Source organism: Myotis yumanensis, unplaced genomic scaffold (genome assembly GCF_028538775.1).
Source record: "Myotis yumanensis isolate MYYU_CA2020_CCGP unplaced genomic scaffold, mMyoYum1.0.hap1 SCAF_15, whole genome shotgun sequence".
Lineage (NCBI taxonomy): Eukaryota > Metazoa > Chordata > Mammalia > Chiroptera > Vespertilionidae > Myotis > Myotis yumanensis.
In genome coordinates, this window is record NW_027223766.1 from 40,055,230 (window position 1) to 40,075,498 (window position 20,269).

At 36.2% G+C, this 20,269-nt stretch overlaps 1 protein-coding gene across 1 annotated transcript in view; it reads right to left on the reverse strand.

The window, feature by feature from the left end:
• RIMS2 (regulating synaptic membrane exocytosis 2) overlaps positions 1–20,269 on the reverse strand; it is a 353,913-nt gene that overhangs the window by 271,984 nt on the left and 61,660 nt on the right. The window contains 1 exon segment of the mRNA XM_070392355.1: positions 15,532–15,543. Within this exon segment, the coding sequence (XP_070248456.1) occupies positions 15,532–15,543 (12 nt within the window).

Below are 20,269 nucleotides of genomic sequence, written 5' to 3' on the forward strand. Positions count from 1 at the left end.
TTAGCTACTGTGGCTCCGAGGCTCCTTCCTTGTCGGGGAGAAGGTGCCGTGGAAGCATGAGATCACCCCTTTCCACTCCTTGGCCAAAAAATAAGGTTTCTGCTCCACTCTACCGAACTCAGTCTCATTCTACTGGGGCAAACGGCGCTGGGCAGAAGGACCTTGGTTTGGGTCCCTGACCTGGAAGGGTTGGTAATATATGGACCAGATCCACACCCAGAGAAAGAAGTCCTGAGAGCTTCCGGTTTCTGGTAAAATGGCCGATTCTTCTGCTCTGAGTGGGAGTTGTGGGATGGGAGGCTGGAGGGGTCAGAACAGGAATCGAGTCTTCAGGGAAGGCGACCATAGCCTATCCCCTCCGAAGTTGATGTTACTTAAGGAAATCGGTTTAAAAGTGCCAAGTTTTTAATAAAGAGTGGGACAAAAGGAGGTTTATAGTTGTCTATATGGGAAGCAATGCAATAATTAATCAATAGTAATACAAGAATAAACTGTTTCATGTAGTCACAACTGTAGAGCAAAATTAACTGAAGCCAGTAATCTAAAGAAATAGAACAAAATACCAATGGTAGGAGGGCCTGAGGGAAATATCAGAAACGAGTGAACAGAGCCAGTTTAGAGAGTCAACATGAACAATCTCTGTAACTTCTGGAAAAAAGGGCACTACTGCCTGTGACTGAACTCCAGCGAGCTGTTCACAGCACGTTAGCAGTAAGCTAGTTCCTTCGAAAGCCAACAGGTAACAGTGTCGTAAGCACTGAAGGAGTCACTCCCTTTAGGAGTGTGCTTCACAAAAGAGCTATCAAGTGAGGAACTAAGCCTGGTTTCAACCTAAAGTAGAGAATTGAGATGCTTAGATCACTGAGTATCAATTTCCATGACTTTACAATAAATGACCAATTAAATTAGAAAAATGAGACTAGCCCATAATTGAGTTGCAATTTCAACAGCTTCATAACACGCTTCATATGATGGGTCCATCTCCCACGCTGTGGCAATTTCAGATGCCAAACATCAAATCAAAGACAGGGCATTATAATAAAAATGAAAGACAGTTCAGCTGAAAATACCATCATTTATTGTATCACCATGCAGTCAACTGTACTAAAAATTTTAGATAGCAGCACCACTATTTATCAAAACAACAACACAGTTAAAAAAAAAAACTGCAACTTACGCTTAAAATCTCAAAAAAAATTATAGAGAATAAAAAATTATAGTGAGCTCTACCACTTTGCACAAACTTCAGTCTTTACCCCTCTTTCTGCATTCCCAAACTCTATTTTTAATCGCTACATATCAGTTTGTTTTATGCCATGATACAAATCTTAACATTTAACATTTTTTCTGCTAAAATAGGCATTGCTTGTATAGAAAGATTTTTCTTTCTACACTCAGAATTATAGTTTATAAATTAAAAATTTTTAATTAAATTAAAACAGGAACAAAATGAAAGAAGATGAGCTGAGTATAAGCCTCAGGTCCACGGTGTCCCCAGGAGGAAAAGCAGGCACCACTGGCTGAGAGCAGAGCTCTTTTAGGATCACAGAACTAAACATGCTCCATGTCAAATGAGAATCTGGAGTCAAGTTCACTTCCTGATGCCCAGGGCTTTCTTTATTAATAAAAGGGGTTGGGAAATACTGTAGGGAAGCTTTCTCCAGCTACAGAGTCCACAGAGCTGTGAGTCTGCGTAAGTGGGACGCAGTCCTCTAACACAATACTGAACAAAGCCAGCCATGAACATGCAAGATCATTCATTTACAATATCACTAATATATTAATTTCCAATATCACTCAATATCGAGATGGAGGCAAGATCCCAGCTCACTACTGAAGAACTGGTCCTGGATTGGAGAACCCAGACACTGCATGAAGGCAATCACAACAAGTTCATAAGAAAAGGATACATGCTCAAAGGTAAAGGAAGGGAGAGAGAGGAGAAAAAAAACTACAGCAGAAACTTTTAAAAAACTCTTCCCGTAAAAAAAAAAAAAGTGGGGGGAAGGGGGAAGAGTCTAGATGGTTTCACATTTGACTCCTACCAAACACTGAGAGAACAAATAATCTAAAACTTATTCAACTAATCTGGGGCGGCCAAGGCGGCGGCGGGGGGTGGCGTGGGGGGGGCGTTCCCCAACTAGAAAGATTTTAATGGCAAAATCAGAAAAAGGCAGTGAATTCGTTTCCTATGGCTGAAGTAACAAAATTACCACAAACTGGTGGTTTAAAACAACAGAAATGTATTCTCTAACAGTTATGGAGACCAGAAGTCCCAATCTGAATTCAGTATCCCTGAGCCAAACCCAAGGTGTCAACAGGGCCACACTCCTTCAGGGGGTTCTAGGGAAAACCAGTTCCTTGCCTCTTCTGGCAGTCAGCTTCCGGTGGCTACCTCCGTGCCTTGGCTTGTGGCAGCATCAATCCAAACTTCATAAAAAGCATCTTCAAATTCCTCCATGTTACATCTTCATATCACCTTCTCCTGTGCGTGTGCGTGTGTGTAAAATCTCCCTCTGACACCCTCTTACAAGGATACAAATAATTACAGTTAGGGCCCACCCAGATAATCTCCCCATCTTAAGATCCTTATTAAATTACATCTGCAAGAATGCTTTTTTTTTCTCCTGCCATATAAAATTACTCACAGGTTCAAGGATTAGGACATGGATATTTTTTGAGGGGTCATTTTCAGCCCTCCATAGACAATATACATTTAAATACACAGTGTCTCCCCTCAAAAAATACACACACTTTGAATAATTATTCATTCCAAGGGGTTAAATCTGAAAAGAAAGAAACATCAATTGAGCTATCAGGCTGCTGAAGTGTGTATACATTTTGGGGGGACATCCTGTATATGAGAAAGAAATGAACGAGAGAAAAAACCTATCATGACAAAGGGAGGATTGCAACAAACGCAAAAATAGTTCAATATTGGAAAATATGTTAATGTAATTCACCACATTAATAGATTAAAATAGAAAAATGTGATCATATCAATAGTACAGAAAAACTATTCAAGCATTCATAAAATGCAAGTTCATTCATGTGAAAATAAAATCTAGCAAACAAGAAACAGAAAAGCAAGGCTTAAGCCTGATAAAGGGTACCTACAAAAATTCTATATCCTATTTTATACTTAAGAATAAAAGGGAAGAGCCTTTTGTTCAAGGTCAGGAACAAAGAAAAATAAAATAATTTCAGGAATAAATTAAGAATCCCTTGTATCACCACTTCTATTCAACATTGTCCTGGAAACACTGGGTTAGTAAATATCCCACAAGACAAGAAAAAAGATAAAACTGTCTATCCTTAACACCATTTGATAATGATAGAAAATCAAAAAAAATCTACAAATATTAAAAGTTATAAGGGGCTTGACGAGTTTTGTAGATCAAAAATAAACAGACGAGCCAGTGTGGCTCAGTTGGTTGAGCATAGTCCCATGCACCAGGAGGTCGCAGATTCAATTCCTGGTCAGGGACACATGCCCAGATTGCAGGCTCGATCCCCAATAGGGAGCATGCAAGAGGCAGCCGTAGATGTTTCTCTCTCATTGATGTTTCCATCTCTCTCTCTCCCTGTCTTCCTCTCTCTGAAATCAATTTTAAAAGTAAATAAATCAACAGGCTGAAATAAACAGCATTTCTGTACACCACTAATAACCAACTACAAATATTTAATTAAAAATTTTAAATATCTGTTACCAAGAAGCATAATATACAAAAGTCTAAAAGAAGACTAACATAAGTGGAAAGATATACTCTCTCCTGGGATGAAAAGACAAAATACCACGAGAATGTCAGTCTATCCAAATTAAACCTACAAAGTTCAATATGATTTTAATCAGAACTCTATTACTGTTTTTCGTGGCATTTATCAAGCTAATTCTAAAATGAATATGAAAGAGCCAGGATAAGAAAAGACTCTAGATAATGCTGAAGAGAAATAACAATTTGAGGTGGACTTGCTCTACTTACTATAAAGTAGCAGAAATTAAGATAGTGTGGTATTAACAGGGAGATGGTAAATGGAACATGGAGCGTAAGAAAGGTTCTAGATACAGACTCTCACATATGTCAGTGTTAACAGCACAAATCAGTGGAGAAAAATGCACTGTTGAATTAATATAACTGAGACAAATGGTTTTCCATGCTGGGGAGGGAGGAGGATTCATACCTCACACCACATAAAAAATCCATACCAATTCTATTAAACACTAAAACATGAAAGTCAAAACTAAGAATCTTTTAGAACAAATGTCAGGCAAATTTTCTTAGGTCAGGAAAACAAAAGATTTCCTAACTCAAATATAAAAAGCACAAAGTATATAAAAGGATCAATTCTACTGTATCAAGATGTTTAAACATTTGAACAGTACAATAGTAAGAGAGAATAAACAAAGTAAAAAAGAGAAAGCACGATCGGGGAGAGATTTTATTGCAATGTTTACAATTAACAAAGAATATGCATTCAGAATATATGCAGAACTAGCATATTTCAATAAGAAAAAAACAAACATCACAGTAGAATAATAGGTCAAAGAATGAATATACAATTCCACTGAGAAACCCAAATGGACAATAAACAAATAAAAAGGTGCTGAACATCATCAGTCATAAAATGCAAATTTAAAACAATGAGTTACTATTCACACCCATCTGTTTGGCAACATTTTAAGTCTGACAATATGAAGCATTAGAGAGGAAGTAAAGGGACCAATACAAATATTCCCCTCAGGATTGTAAATTATTTTCAACCAGTTTGGAGAGCCATTCTACAATATGTAGTGAAACTAGAAATGGCTACCTATATAGTCTATGACCCAGAAACCTTAGAGAAATTCTCACGTAGGCACAAGAAGACATGAACAGGTATATTTATTGAGTACTATGTCCCTTAGAAAAACAATTTAGATAACTTAAATCAACATGAAAATGAATGAACTATAGCATATTCATGCAAAAGAATTATATTCAGCAGTAATGAAAAAGATATTTAGATAAATCTTAATTTTGAGATAATTCTCAAAATATGGTTAAAGAAGTTTCAGAAAAATAAATACAGTATGTTCTATAATATAAAGTCAAAAACTCTTGCAAAATAATACTACATATGGTTTAGCAGCATATATGTATGAAGTTAAACTGTACAAATAAAAAAGTGTGGAATGATAAGTATTAAAGATAATTGCTGTATCTCTAAAAAACATGGAAAAGTTTTAAGACTTGTATAACTGGTTGGTGCTATTCTCTAAATGTCTCGATATATTTTAAATATTTCCAAATGAACAAGAGGGAAAAGAAAAAGTGGGAGGAGATTAGAATATAAAACTAGGAATATATAAGTCCACCTCAATTTTAAAAGTGACTAGTGACTGATGGTTAATTAGACTAGTGAAAATATTTGCTGATACTCATAATTATACTGAAGGGTTAATGTTTATTTAACATAAACATATTAGTTAACTGAGAAGTAATTAGTGAATTTTCATACAAATATAATTTTTTTAAAATACAATACAGCATACTTCCAAGGGAAGGGGGGTTGCGTTTATGAAGTGGTATGTGAACAGTAGCCAGGCAATTATATCAAAGGTAACCAGTTATCTGTACATATTTTGTAGTGTTGGTTTTCTTTTCTTTTCATCAAAGCATGTGATGTTTTGGAAACTCCCTGTTCTCCATTAAATGTTATCAAAAAACTAAAGTGGGTGCCAAAGTAAATTAATCATGGAAATGAATTTAATTGTATAGGGTTGTTATCAGTAGAAGGAATTCATAATAAATATTTGGATCTCAAAATATTATTTTAATTCACAATTGCGTTTTAAGTTTAAGTGTCTCTAAGTGGTTTTTAAAGAAAAGACAACTTTTAAGGCAGTAGGTGTATTCAGCAAGAAACGTGAACATTTCTGCAGTTACCACATTGCCCCACTAGTCTGTGCTCTAGCACTTTGGTCAAACTGGGCCCAAAGGCTTTGTATTTTGCACCTAAATCTTTTTTTCCCTAAAAAATAAAGGAAATTTCAGTTAAAATTATAAGTTTAATAAAATCTTAAAATGAGTTGAAAGAGTATCGTTATTCACATTACAAAATGTGATACTAATTAGAATAATTATTTTCCATTGCATATTAACTGATTAAAGATTCAATAGAGTAAATATGAATTTACTATCACTTGACAGTTTTCTTTTTCATCATTTAAAAGAACTTGAAGTTTACGATGTATAATTATAGAATTACAAAATAATTTAAATAAATTTAAAGTAAAATTAAGCAAGTTCAATTTTTCTTAAAATAGAAAGCATATTCCTAGATTTCATTTAAAACAAAAAGCATATTCACCAGGTCAGTTTGGCTCATCAGTTAGAGCTTCGGCCCGACCAAAGGGTCAGGGGTTCAATTCTGCCCACGGGCATGTACCTCGGTTGCAGGTTCATCCTGGCCCCTGCCGGGGCATGTGTGGGAGGCAACCAATCAATGTGTCTCTCTCAAGTCGATGTTTCTCTCTCTCTCTCTCTCTCTTTCTGTCTTCCACGCCCTCCCTCCCGCCCCCTTATCTCCCTCCTTTCCCTAACTCTCTATTCCTAAAGAGGACATCTTACAAAAAAAACAAAGGCCAGAACATAATTATATGACAGTAAAGAGGTGGTAAAGAAAATGATGCTTTATCCAAATTGAAGAGAATCGGAAGTGTAAAACCAGAAGCAACACAGAGGAAATCCTACCAAAAACATGGAGATATGGAAATCATTAGAACACTCTTAGGAAAGAGAAATTTTAAGGAAGGGGTATTTTTTCAGAGAAAAGGTTCTAAGTATAAAGTTTCATTTACCTGTTTACCCGATTCTCGCTAATAATTATTTAAAACATTAAGGTTAATGGACAAGACTACAGTGGGGCCTTGACTTACAAGTGTCCCGACTAACGAGTTTTTCAAGATACGAGCCGTCTCTCTCGGCCAATTTCTTGCTTTGAGTTGCGAGCTAAAATTCGGGTTACGAGCCAGCTTCAGATACCCCACCGCTAGTTGGCACAGTGAACGTCACAGTGAACGCCACAACATCAGCCCAGCATCACGTGTCTCACTCGTTCACTTTTTGATTTGACATACGAGTAATTTGAGTTACGAGCTCCGTCATGGAACGAATTAAACTCGTAACTCAAGGCCCCACTGTAGTTGGAATCTTCCATGGTTTCTTGCAAGTAAATTTTCAGAAGCCATGGACCCCACATGGACTTCCCTTTTGCAAATTGTTCTTCTTGCTCCTGTAACTACTAAAAGGCAATAACATCACTAACCATACACAGGAGTCTGACCTACATTATAGCAGATTCCATATAAAACAAGCCCAACTTGGCCCACCCAAGAGAGATTCACTATTCTACAAAAGTAAACTATCGCAATATCACATCATAAAATTAAAAGCACAGCATATACCAAAGCTTCCGTGACTTTGTATTTTGTTCATCTCAAGCTTAACATGACCAAAACTGAATTCCAGTCCTTTACCTTAAAACTGCGCCATCCAGTGTTTCTTACTCATAGCAGTAGTTAAGGACAGCACTCCAACTTCCCAGTTTGCCTCCGAACAAAAATCATGGAATAATCTTTTTCTCCCATAATCCCACATATATTCCACCAGAACATTTTTTTTTTGGTTCCACTTTAAAAATATATTCACAGAGATGACATCTCACCACCTCCACCACAAACTACCCTGGTCTGCGTCACCATCATCACCTGCCTAAATTATTGCAACAACCTCATAACTGGTCTCCCAGGCTCCATCCTTCCTCATTCTAATCTATTCTCCTCATTCATCTATCGCAACAAAGCAGTGACAATAAACCTTTTGATGTGTCTTCAAATATAAGTCACATCATGTCACTTTTTTTGGTCAGAACCTTTAATACTTCCCATTTTGCTCCGAATAAAAGCCAAAGTCCTTACAATGACCCCGAAGGTCCTCTGCAATCTTACTCTCACCTTGTTTCTCACTATCTTGACCCACTTGCCCTGCTCCAGCCACACTGACTTCCTTGCTCTTCTTCCAACAGGTCCTGCCTGCTCCTAACACAGGACCTCTGTACCCACTATTACCTCAGTCTGGACGGCTTTGACCCTAAATATCTGCAATGCTAATTCCCTCAACTCTTTCAGGTCGTAGTTCAACTGTCACTTTTCAAGGCCATATATAAACTAAAATAGCAACACCACTCAAAATTAAGTATTTTAATTTTCCCCAGGACACTTGCACCTTCTATTATTTGTTTACCTCATTTGTTATGTGCTTCTCTTAATTAGAATATGTCTATTTTAGTTCACTGCTATATTCCAAGTGCCTAGAAAAGACCAAGTTGTGTCCAAGGAATGAGTGAATTAATATAGTAACCATTAGAAATAAGTATATTACAATGAATAATCATTATATAAATCTGCTTGCTTAGCAAATTTCTACCATCCAAACACCATAAGTTTCATAAAGTTATCTCTAAAAAAGTAACCTTTAAGAACTTTCCAAATTCAATTATTATAAAATATACTTTTCTGATAAAAATATTTACTTAAAATTCAAAATGCTGAAATAAATTATTTTAAATTTGTTTTATATACACTAAAATTTCTTAAAGATTTAAATGAAAGTAAAATATAGATAGCGTATCTCAGAGGTTTCCAAACTGGTTCAATAAAGGTTCTACTTGTGATGTATGCTAATTGATTTTAGAATCTTACTAGGTCTTTTACGGGGGTGAGGGACCCACATTTTTTTTTTCTGTTTTAGAGGTGATAAATATGTTGCTACTACCACTGCTACTAACAACAACAATAAATAGCATTTTTTAGTTCCTCCTGTTACAGGCACGCTTCTAATTCTTATGTATTTATTATCTCATTTAATCCACACTAAATTCCTCTCCATTTATAAAGGAAGAAACTGGTGACAGAGGTTAAGTCACATAGACAAGGTCTTCAGCTGTAAAGCAATGTAGTCAGAATTCAAACCTTGGTCTTTTATAACCTAGGGACATAAAATTTTTCATTTGAACTCTGTCTTAAACCTCATGTGGCAGATGATTTTGGTACTCAGTGTCAAATCTCCTTGGCTTACATCTGGTTTCAGCCATAGCTGTGCTGGACAGTGGTAGCAACAACTGAACCCAAAAGAACTTCACACCCACCGGAATGGATGTAATTTTTTTTTTTTTTTTTTAAGGAAAATAACAAGTGTTAGCAAGGATGTGAGATACTGTAACACTTATACACTGATGATTGATATATAACATGGTACAATCACTGTGGAAAACTTTGACAGTTCTTCAAAAACTTAAACATAGAATTACTATATAACCCAGCAATTCCACTACTAAGAAATACCCAAGATAATTACATAGGCTACTTTCAGTGCGTTCCTAGTGAACGCTAACTTTTGATTATTCGTGTCTCTAATTTTTCGACATCACAATGCATTCTAATATGATGCTGTTAAGTTAAAATTAGCCTCACTTGGTACCATCCACACCTAAATAAGCATACCCCCAATCCCAAGAAGCACAATGTGCAGGCTTTTTAAAAAGGCACACGTACGGCTCAGCAAATTCTCTCATGATAAACCTAAAAATAAATTCCACACAAAGGCCAGCTCCCCGTGCACATCCTGCCCAGCAGACACACGTCCCTGAGGAATCACTACCTATTCACTGAAAGCCCAGGTCAGTTACTCTGGCTGTGGCTAGAGCTAACCTAGCGCTATTCTTAGAAATCCAATTTGGTCAGCTACCAGGTTAATTACACTCAGAGAGGCTCTTAGACAACCTGGACCCAGGGAGTCCGTTGCAATAAAGCACTGCAGGGTTCCAGACAGGCGCACGCCTTTATCGTCTATGCACATTTTAATCTGTTCCACCATCCGATAAAATAGAACATCCCTCATAGAAGGCATCAGTGGGAGGAAAAGGGGGTCATAGGTAATGCTTTCAACAATAAAGATTTAATTTTAAAAAAAAAAAAACATTAAAAAAGGGACAGACCCTAAGGTATATGATTATGGCACTTAAAGACCTCGTCTGTTATATAAAGAAATAGACTCTGAGCCAGGAGGCTTAAGGAAAGTTTTGTATTTTGTTACTGGAGACAATCAGTCCCTGAGACACAGATAAAGAAAACCTTTGGAATGCACAGAGGAGTGAGGAATCCATAATAAAGACATGATTGTTACACTCTCTAACTAACCAGTTCGTCTTAATTTCTAATTTCTCATAATACCAAATGATTGGACCAAAATTGGGAAACCGATGTTAAGAGAGGAAGCATCGCCTGGCCAGATGCAGCCAGTTTTATCTAGGTTCATTTGATATGCGAGACTTTAACAAGTTTAAAATGTTTTAATAATATTGAAGCTTAAATCAAAGTAACAGATTTAAAATCTTCCCACTTCAATTTTGGTTTTATGATGCTGTTATTAAAAATATTAAAATAATGCCGAACCGGTTTGGCTCAGTGGATGGAGCCACTGAGGTTTGGCCTGCGGACTCAGGGGTCCCGGGTTGGATTCCGGTCAAGGGCATGTACTTTCTTTGCGGGCACATCCCCACTCGGGGGCGTGCAGGAGGCAGCTGATCAATCTCTCTCGTCGATGTTTCTGGCTCTCTATCCCTCTCCCTTCTTCTCTGTGAAAAATCAATAAAATATATTAAAAATATATATATATTAAAATAATTAACTCACTTTATGTTTTTTTATTATTTCACCTGCTCATGTTGGGTTGAGGGCAGGGAAAATTTAGTAATATCAAAGAATGTCTATTTCATTCAATTACAATAAAAGAAACAGAATAGTAGAAGTAGTTAAACTTGTGATTTTATTATAGGAGTTGGCCCTGACAGAGCTGTTACATTCAGTTTCTAGGACAATTTTATTAAGGCCATATACATGTTATTATGTGATTAAATAAAAATGCAAAAGCAAATACTCTACTGTTGTTTAGACAGTATTTACAAAAATGCAGCTACTGCCTAGATGAAATGGAACAACCAAAGATACTATATCAAAAAAGCTCTTTTAAGTATATGCTAAATTGCAACACTATATGAGAATAGCAATGGGCAGGAACATAGGCACAGGATATGGAAACTGGATAATGTGCTTAAATCAGAAAAAGCACCAGACTGCAGTGGAAACAAAGAGCGCCTTGCTCTGAATATCATCGCTGCAGCTGCAACCCAACAGGTAGCCTTTATGCTTCTAAAACGTGAGAAATCCTGCAGGACATTCATCATCCTTCCACACCTTTTACTTCACTAGCATTACCATTAGTAACATTTTTTTTTTTTTACAATAAAGGTTAATAACCTGCCAACAATGAGTGAAATTTTTATCTATTATTGTCTCAAGAGATGCTGGGTAAGAGAACTAATAATTGTTGTAAAAAGAGAAAAAGGAATAATTTAAGATCCTCGTTAAAGTGGTCCTTTTATAAACAGATAATATTGTCTCTAGACAGTGAGATGTCATTTTGTTCCCAAAACTGTAATTTCATTATGCTCTCACTAGACAGAGTAAGTCAGTATTTACTAAAAGATAAACAGCCAGCTACATGTTCTAACCTATGGCAAATAATTTGGCATGGAAGGTTAGTTTACTTATTTGTTCCACGCATCCTAAAAACTCCAACATACCCATATTAATCTACTGTTTGCAACCGGCGTTAATTTATGTGTAATATGTGAGCAGATGTGTTAATTGACCCTAATACTTCAAACATCATATACAGGCAAAGGCAGACAGCTAGTATCAACAAAATGACCTACTCCACTTCTGTATTTGCAAAGAACGACTCTAGATGTTTGTCTGGTTTCCCTGGCGCGCACTGCAAATCCACCAATGTTTCCATTAAGCATGCTTTTGACTATAAGTAACGGAAAGTCTGACTACTAATGGCAGAAACGGATTGGGTTGGGTATTCTTCTCACATTGGGGAAAGGTGTTGCATGGTGTTGGATCAGTGGCTCAACAATGTCATGACTAATGACTCAAATACTCCTGGCTTTTCCCTCATCTTCACAAATGGCCTCTGAAGCTCAAGACAACGCTTTTGCATTAAAAGGTAGTTCCAGCCCTGGACGGTGCGGCTCAGTTGGCTGGGCAACGTCCCATGAACTGAAAGGTTGCCAGTTCAATTCCCAGTCAGGGCACATACCCAGGTTGCTGGCTTGATCCCCAGTGGGGTACATGCAGGAGGCAGGCGATCGAGGTTTCACTCTCACATAGATGTTTCTCTCTCCCACTCTCCCTCTCTCTCTAAAAATCAATAAAAAAAATCATTTTTTTAAAAAAAGGTAGTTCCAGCTACATCTTTCTTTTTTATCATAACTTCCGAGAAGCCCTTATGAATTTCCTCCATCTCTCATTTGCTAGAACTCTGTCACAAAGCCATTTCCAATTGCAAAGAAAGCTAAAAATTTCACATTTTTCAAGTCCCTCTATTGGAAATTATGAGAAGTAGAAAATGTCTGTTAAGACAGCCATTCAGCAGGATCTAGAACAGTTTCCTCATTCAACTACTCAACATTCTGTACATATATTTTACATGTAACACAGTCACCCCTTCCCAAAGGGAGATAATTCCAAAGTCTCATCTATATATATATATGAAAGCCTAAGCAACCGTTACCACCAGACAACCAGCGGGTAGCTATAATGCGCACTGACCACCAGGGGGCAGACACTCAACGCAGGAGCTGCCCCCTGGTGGTCAGTGCGCTCCCACAGCCAACCTCCCGCTGGCTGGCCAACCTCCTGTGGTCCCTCCCCTCAGCTGGCCGGCCATGATCTGCCCCTATTGCCAGCCAGGCCAAGGGACTCCACCTGTGCACAAATTCGTGCACCAAGCTTCTAGTCTAGTTATAGAATCTAGCTCTGAATCCAGGACCTCAGAGGTAGAGCAAATCCTTCCATCATGGTTGAGTGTGTATCTTTGTGATCCAATGTACTGAAAGACAAATTATCTGTTCCTAACACACCCAAAACAAATATGGAGAAACAAGAGGGAACTGCAACAAAAACTCTCGTTCAGAAACAGGAAGGAGACGTATATAGTGGGCAACAGTCCATGGCACACAGTAACCCCTACATGAACAATGGCGTCATTTCCTTGGCTATCCTGTCAGTCTCAGATTCAGCTATAATAGAAGGTGTGAGTGTCCTGGTTGTTGTCATTCATATTCCCCGATTCTGCCCTTTGGAAAGATGTCCCTGGGCCATTATCCTCCCTGGCTATATAAGACAATGACATTGGCAGATGTATCTTTCTTGCATTCTGTATAGCTTTCATCTCCACTCCTAGTATGCACATCATTCTGCTAATATAAGGGCAGGGTGTTGCCTTAGGAGTTGAATAGTCATAGATAGAATGTTTGTTATCCAGGCTTGGGGTTTCATTTGCCAATAGCCACAGCGGGCTATTTAAATTTAAATTAATTAAAATTAAATAAAATTAAAAATTCGATTCCTCTCCACACTAGCCACACATTTCAAGTGCTCAATAGCTTCATGAGACTGGAGCCTACTGTATTAGATGGTGAAGATATAAAACATCTTTTTAAATATATTTTTATTGATTTCAGAGAGGAAGGGAGAGGGAGGGATAGAAACATCAATGATGAGAGAGAATCAATGATCTGCTGCCTCCTGCACACTTCCCCCTCTGCCCTCCACCCCCCACCCCCACCCCCAGGATCAAGCCCAAAACCTGGGCATGTGCTCTTGACCAGAATCAAACCTGGGATCCTTCAGTCCGCAGGCTGACGCTCTATCCACTGAGCCAAACCGACTAGGGCAAGACATAAAACATTTTCATCACTATGGAAAGTTCTATTGAACAGTACTGCATAAAGAGTGTCATAAAAAGACCTATGGAATTTTATTTACAACGTTCCAAATCCACATAAAATTAGCATCATTTCATGTTAGTCAATCCTTGGTATAAAATATAGACTGTTACATTACAAAATCTTGTCAGTAAATGAAAATCATAGCCGAATTATTATTAAGTACCTAGTATCTGGGATAGGTGTCAGAATTCATTATAAAAACTACAGACACAGAAATAGCTATAGGAAAAAAAAGAGAAATAAATATAAGTAGACTGAAAAAAAAAAAAGGCTTTGAATTACATGAATGGCACTACTTTAGAGTTAGCTAGCAAGGTTGGCCAGCAGAAGGTTGGTAGGTGCTCTAGAGCAGCGGTCGCCAACTGGTGGTCCGTGAGGTCCGAAAGGTTGGTGACCGCTGCTCTAGAGCATCTGCCCTTGATTGAGGAGGATGCACAGTCTAGGACATGTCTACAGCAATTAACCTTCAAAACTGCCTCAAAATTCTGATTGATTTTTTTCACCTGTAGGAATTCTAACAAAGAAAACTAACCAAGCAATCCCGAAGATCTTTTGCTCAGCGACTTCATTCTAAAACCACATCAATATTTGCCACCACCTACATTATCCTCAAACTAGTAACTGAAGACTGAGGAGAATAAAAAAGCTCCAATTGATATTAAAAAAAAAAAAAGAAAAAAAGAAAAAAGGAGTCACTGTTCAGAAGACCTCAGCTAAATGGTGTCCTCTTTGGGTGTTATGCCAATTTGAATTTGGCAAAACTTTTAGACCTCAAGTTTAGTTTGACTCATCAGAAAGAATCAGAATTTTTTTTAAAAAGAAAAGAATAACCCCTGCAATTTTTTTCTCAGAACCGTCTGCAGACCTCCTACTCACTGCTGTAATCAATATCTCACGTTTATTATAAAATACTGTAACACACACCAAGGAGATCTATAAAAATGTAAAGGAGAAAAAGCTGAACTTTTTTTTTAAGAATCAGAATAGAAAGATTTTATCTGTGTTTGCGGGAAGTCACCAGTCCCTAGAGCAAATCCAAATCAGACCTCTAAGGACAAATATGGGCGGAATTTTAAAACCTAGGCTGGAGTCCTCTAAATCTAAGTATTTTAATATTATAATTGTCTAATACTTAATATGAGGATGTACGATAGACATCTTACCAATTTCTATAACACATTAAGAAAAAGAAAAATATATTAAATGCTTATACTCAACTGTATATAGATACTTCAGAAAAATCCATCTTCAATGTTATTGTGACTCATTCATTATTACAAATAGTGAATTTTTATACTAGCTTCTTTTAAAAACTCTGACCAGTACAATGATGACTTTAGGAAAATATAAGATTAAAAGAATTCTTAACACAATGAAAAGTGCTATAAGATCTCTAAAATACTAAATTCTAAAGAAGCAGGCCTCTTTAAGAATCAAATAATCCATTTTTTATCTGTAACAGAATAAAATGTTTTTCAGTAAAATTAGCTAGCATGCTTAAAATATCTTATTGTATAGTGATTATCATGCACTACAACTTAAAAGTATATAAATTAAATATAGCTATAAAATTAAAATTAGCAATAACAACAGTAAGAAAAAAATAATATTAGACAGAAAAAAGACTCTAACCACTTTGTCCTCCTGGTGTGAATATCCACGAAAGCAAGTTAGAAAGGACAGAAAAGACAAAACAAAAAGAAATAATTAATTCCATTCTTAAAACAAATAAGAGTTTTTTAAAGTTTGTTAGTGAAATAAAAATTCTAAAAAAGTCTAATTAAATGTTTACTAAAATCTAAACTTTTTAAGAGAAAAAACTTAAAAGCACACTATATACTAGAATGTATTAAGACATATAAATGAGAATAATTTCTATAAAAGCAATTAAATACCCAAACATCTGAAAAAGGAGAATGCTCTTTCCACAAATGAAATCCTAATTAAATATTCAATTAACTCAAAGAGAAACTAAAACATGTTAAGGTAAAAGACTTTATGTACAAAACCATGTAACACTGCATCACTGTTTACCTTTAATTTCGTCACATATTAGCAAAAGTAGTAGACAAAGGGTATTTTTGTGCAAATTATGCATAATGTTTCTAAAAGTCATCTCTGTCCCATTAATTTAGGAGTCTCCTAGCTTTATAACAAAAAGAACGAAAATATAAAGTCATTAAAGATAATATATTACTGATTAAAATTGATAATTTTGAGTCATAGTTTCCCAAAATTATAAATGAAGAAATAAATATTATAAATGTGGAAAATAAAATAATAAGAAACAGGATTTGGTCAAAAGAACATTTTAGATATAATAAAATTAAACTCAATTATTGTATTTCCCTTTATTATCTATAATAATAAAAGCATAATATGCTAATTAGACCGGACAGCCAGATGGCCAAAGAGCAGAACGACCTTCCAGATGAAGCCAGGGCTGCGAGGGCGGAGGCAGCTGGGGCTGCGAGGGCCGAGCCTCTTGCTCGAATTTCATGCATTGGGCCTCTAGTTTAAATATAACAATACTACAGTAAAAGTGATGATAAAAGTAATAATAATGACCTGATATATCACAAAAACATAAGTTAAAAGTCAAAATCATCTGTTTTGTGGTTCTCTTTCTCTACAATATGGGTGGCAGTATAATACTTGTGACTAAGAGGAAAAACTTGGCAATTAAAAAGGCCTATCTTAAAATTCCACCTTTTAAACAACACACCTAGCTGTATATCTTGTGCAATTTCGTTAAGCTCTCTAAGCCTGTACTTCCATATATGCAAAACTCTATAGGGTTTATGAGAATTAAATAAAATAGCATGAAAAACCCTCAACACAGTGTCTGGCATATATCTCTATATCTTCTATAGGACATTGCATAGAAGAGATAGGACTGCATTCTTTACATTATTGTGTTCTTGGCTGCTTTGTTACAAATGTTAGACCTAAAGATTATATACTAACTATTATACACAGTCAAGGACATCAATCTATTGACAACAATTTAGTCCAACAAAAATCATTTTCAGAGCATCTATTGTATATGGATCAGGCTCTACATTAGAAATCTCAGGTGTAAAAAATGAGTAGGATGGTTTCTGCCCTCAAGGAATTAAATGCAATTAGAAATAATCATTGCAGAACAAAGAGATATTCGGAAAGCAAGGAAATAACAAAGCATTATAGAGACCCAGATAAAAGAGGATATAGCCAAAACCGGTTTGGCTCAGTGAATAGAGCGTCGGCCTGCGGACTGAGGGGTCCCGGGTTCGATTCCGGTCAAGGGCATGTACCTGGGTTGCGGGCACATCCCCAGTGGGGGATGTGCAGGAGGCAGCTGATCGATGTTTCTAACTCTCTATCTCTCTCCCTTCCTCTCTGTAAAAAATCAATAAAATATATATAAAAAAAAAAAAAAAAAAAAGAGGATATACCAGAACTTGGGGAAAGGATGAAGAGAAAGTTTCTAAGATATAAGTAGGCCCTGGCCGAGTAGCTCCATTGGCTAAAGTGTCGTCCAGATGCACCAAGCCTGTGGGTTCGATCTCAGGTGAGGACACTTACAAGACGCAACCAATGAATGAATGAATGAGTGGACCAACAACTCCCTCCCTCCCTTCTTCCCTCGATCTAAATTAAATAAATAAGTACATAAGAAAGTAAATATTTAAATAGAAAATAAAAAGAAGAACGAAGAGAATGTTACCAAGACCAGTGAGGGAGAACATTTTATGCAAAGAATATGGCATATGTAAAAAGCACAAAAGCACAAAGAACACTGGCATGTTTGGAATATATAGCTGGAATAACTAGATTATAAATGATACGTTGGAACTAAAATCTTTATTAACTATATATTTATACTGACAAAATCTCAGAAGCATACCACTTTGATAAAAATAACTCACATGGCAGAATTTTTTTTAAACTGAAGGTATAACTAATAAATTTGCTAATAGTTAATTCCTTTTAACAGAATAAAACTAGTTTAATTTTAGCTATAACATATACATGAAAAACTTAACTATAATATATACATGAAATAATACTGCCATCACAACCTTTATCATCTTTCAATAGAAAAATAAGCATAAAATCTACAATATGATTTATAAATAAGGCTGGTTAGCTACCATTTACTGACTGTTCACTATGCTACAATGTGCAAACTAATTGGAAGGAGACGAGGCTGGAAGCAGAGAGAACAACTAGGAATTGTTACAATATTTGGGGTAAGAGACAAATATCAGAGTGGTATGAACTATATGTTAAGAGCAAGAGGAATGGAGAGAAGTGATCAGAAGATACTGAGAAGTAAGGCTCCTTAAGAGTTGACTGAGAAGAGGAAGAAGTGGAGAAGTACTTCCAGAACCTGGCTTAGGTAACTGGGAGGAGGAGAGGACAATGCCTTGGGGAGAATGAAATTGAGGTGTCTGTTAGCAGAGATTTTTGGTAGGCAGCTATATAGGTTGATCTGGAGGCTCAAAAATAATCCAGCTAGTAAAACAGTATCTGTAAATTATCAGCCCATATGTAGTATTTGAAGCCCTAAGAGTGAACAAAATCTCTCAAGGAAATTATTAAAGGAAAAGGGAAGAATGAGGATGATGACCCTGCTCCTTGAACTGGCAAACCTTCAGAAGAAAAGAAATTCACAACAAAAGGATGGATATGTCTTCTAATCAGTTTTCAGTAATACAATTGTCAGAAGTTTCATTGTATTTGCAAGAGTGGTATTAAACTTACTAATAACCAAAGTGGAATTGAGTTGCTTGAAAATGAAAGGTAATGTATAAATATAAAATAGTACCAAGGACCTTAAGACAAAGACTGATTAAAATCTCATGGAAATACAAATAATAACCTAGTGTGGAGGAATATTTTTATTTGAAACATATGGGTCATTTGAATTTTAACGGTACTTTCTTTAAAAGTGAATTTCAACCTGAATCATCTGGATATTTCCTCCAACATTACATTTAGTCTCTGTGTGAAAAAAATAAATGTTCAATTCAAAGATTAATATTGCTTCAATTTACATACATATTCATTATGGCAGACACAGTTTATGTATGCAATAAGGAATACACTAACCCAATATACAAGTGTGATTAATTAAATAAGAAAATATATGTGATAGCATCTTACATGATACCAGACATATACAGTAAGTAAAAAGAAATCTAATGCCATAAAAATTATTGCAAAACACTTCTGTAGCACTCGCTATGTGCCAAGTATACATCTAAGTGTTTCACATAAAATTAATTAATTTCATCTTCACCAATAAGCTGTGAGATAGGCACTGCTATTATTGCTATTTACAGATGCAGAAACTGAGGCCGAGATTAAGCATCTTGGACAAGTCACACAACTAGTAAATGCTGAAGATGGGATTCAAACTTAAACTCACTTCAGAACTTGTGCTGATGTGGCTCCAGCACAAACTTGCAAGGTGAAAATGTATCCCTTTATGCTCAGTTTCATCCATTCTTTTGCCTCCTTCCACAATACTAATACTCACTAGGAGGTATAAAGTTTCCTAAGATTCTGTGGGTTGGACTCAGAGTCACTACATTATTCTGCACATCAATGAGAGGAAACAATTCTCTCTTCCTTTTAAAATCTACAGCTATTTTCTAATCATCTCACACATTCTAGCTTACTCAGTTGAAAGGCTTAAAATTAAGGGTCCGCCTGATGAAACCTTTTACTTAATAATAGTCCTGTAAATTATATAATTCTGAATTTTCCTAACTTTACCTATTCCTCAAATTCCTATAGTTTCCTAAAACAGTGGTGTCCTCAACACTCCCATGTTATATAAATGTGGGAACAGTTAAAAACCAAAACTTAACACACAATATGCTAGACATAGTAACAGCAGAGACTTAATGAAGCTTCTCAATTTCTTCTTAAAAATTGTTCAAGTGGTACATTATTTGGCTATATCAATGTACTTTTCAGGGACTTCAAGAATTCATGAGTAAACAAGTATTAATTTTAAAATCATAAAATGTTAAACTAAAAAAAAAAACACATATAAATTGTTAGATTAATGCCTTCATTTTACAGATTTTAACACAGAAGCCACTAAGACATGACGTGACACATCAAACAAAAGTCACACAATACCATGGCAGGAACTAGACCTGCTTCTCCTAATTTCCTCAACTAACGCCACCCTCTTCCGAAGACTGCCCCATTTTTTCCCAATATACCAGGATGTAGCAATTCTCTGAGAAAAGAATTTCTAAAAGAAAATCCATACGATATGCTTGCCTTTGATGCAGGGGGAATGACTGCATGTTGCACTAGCTAGAGATTTGGGGTAAACACAGTGACTTGAAATTTTAAAAAAGGAAAG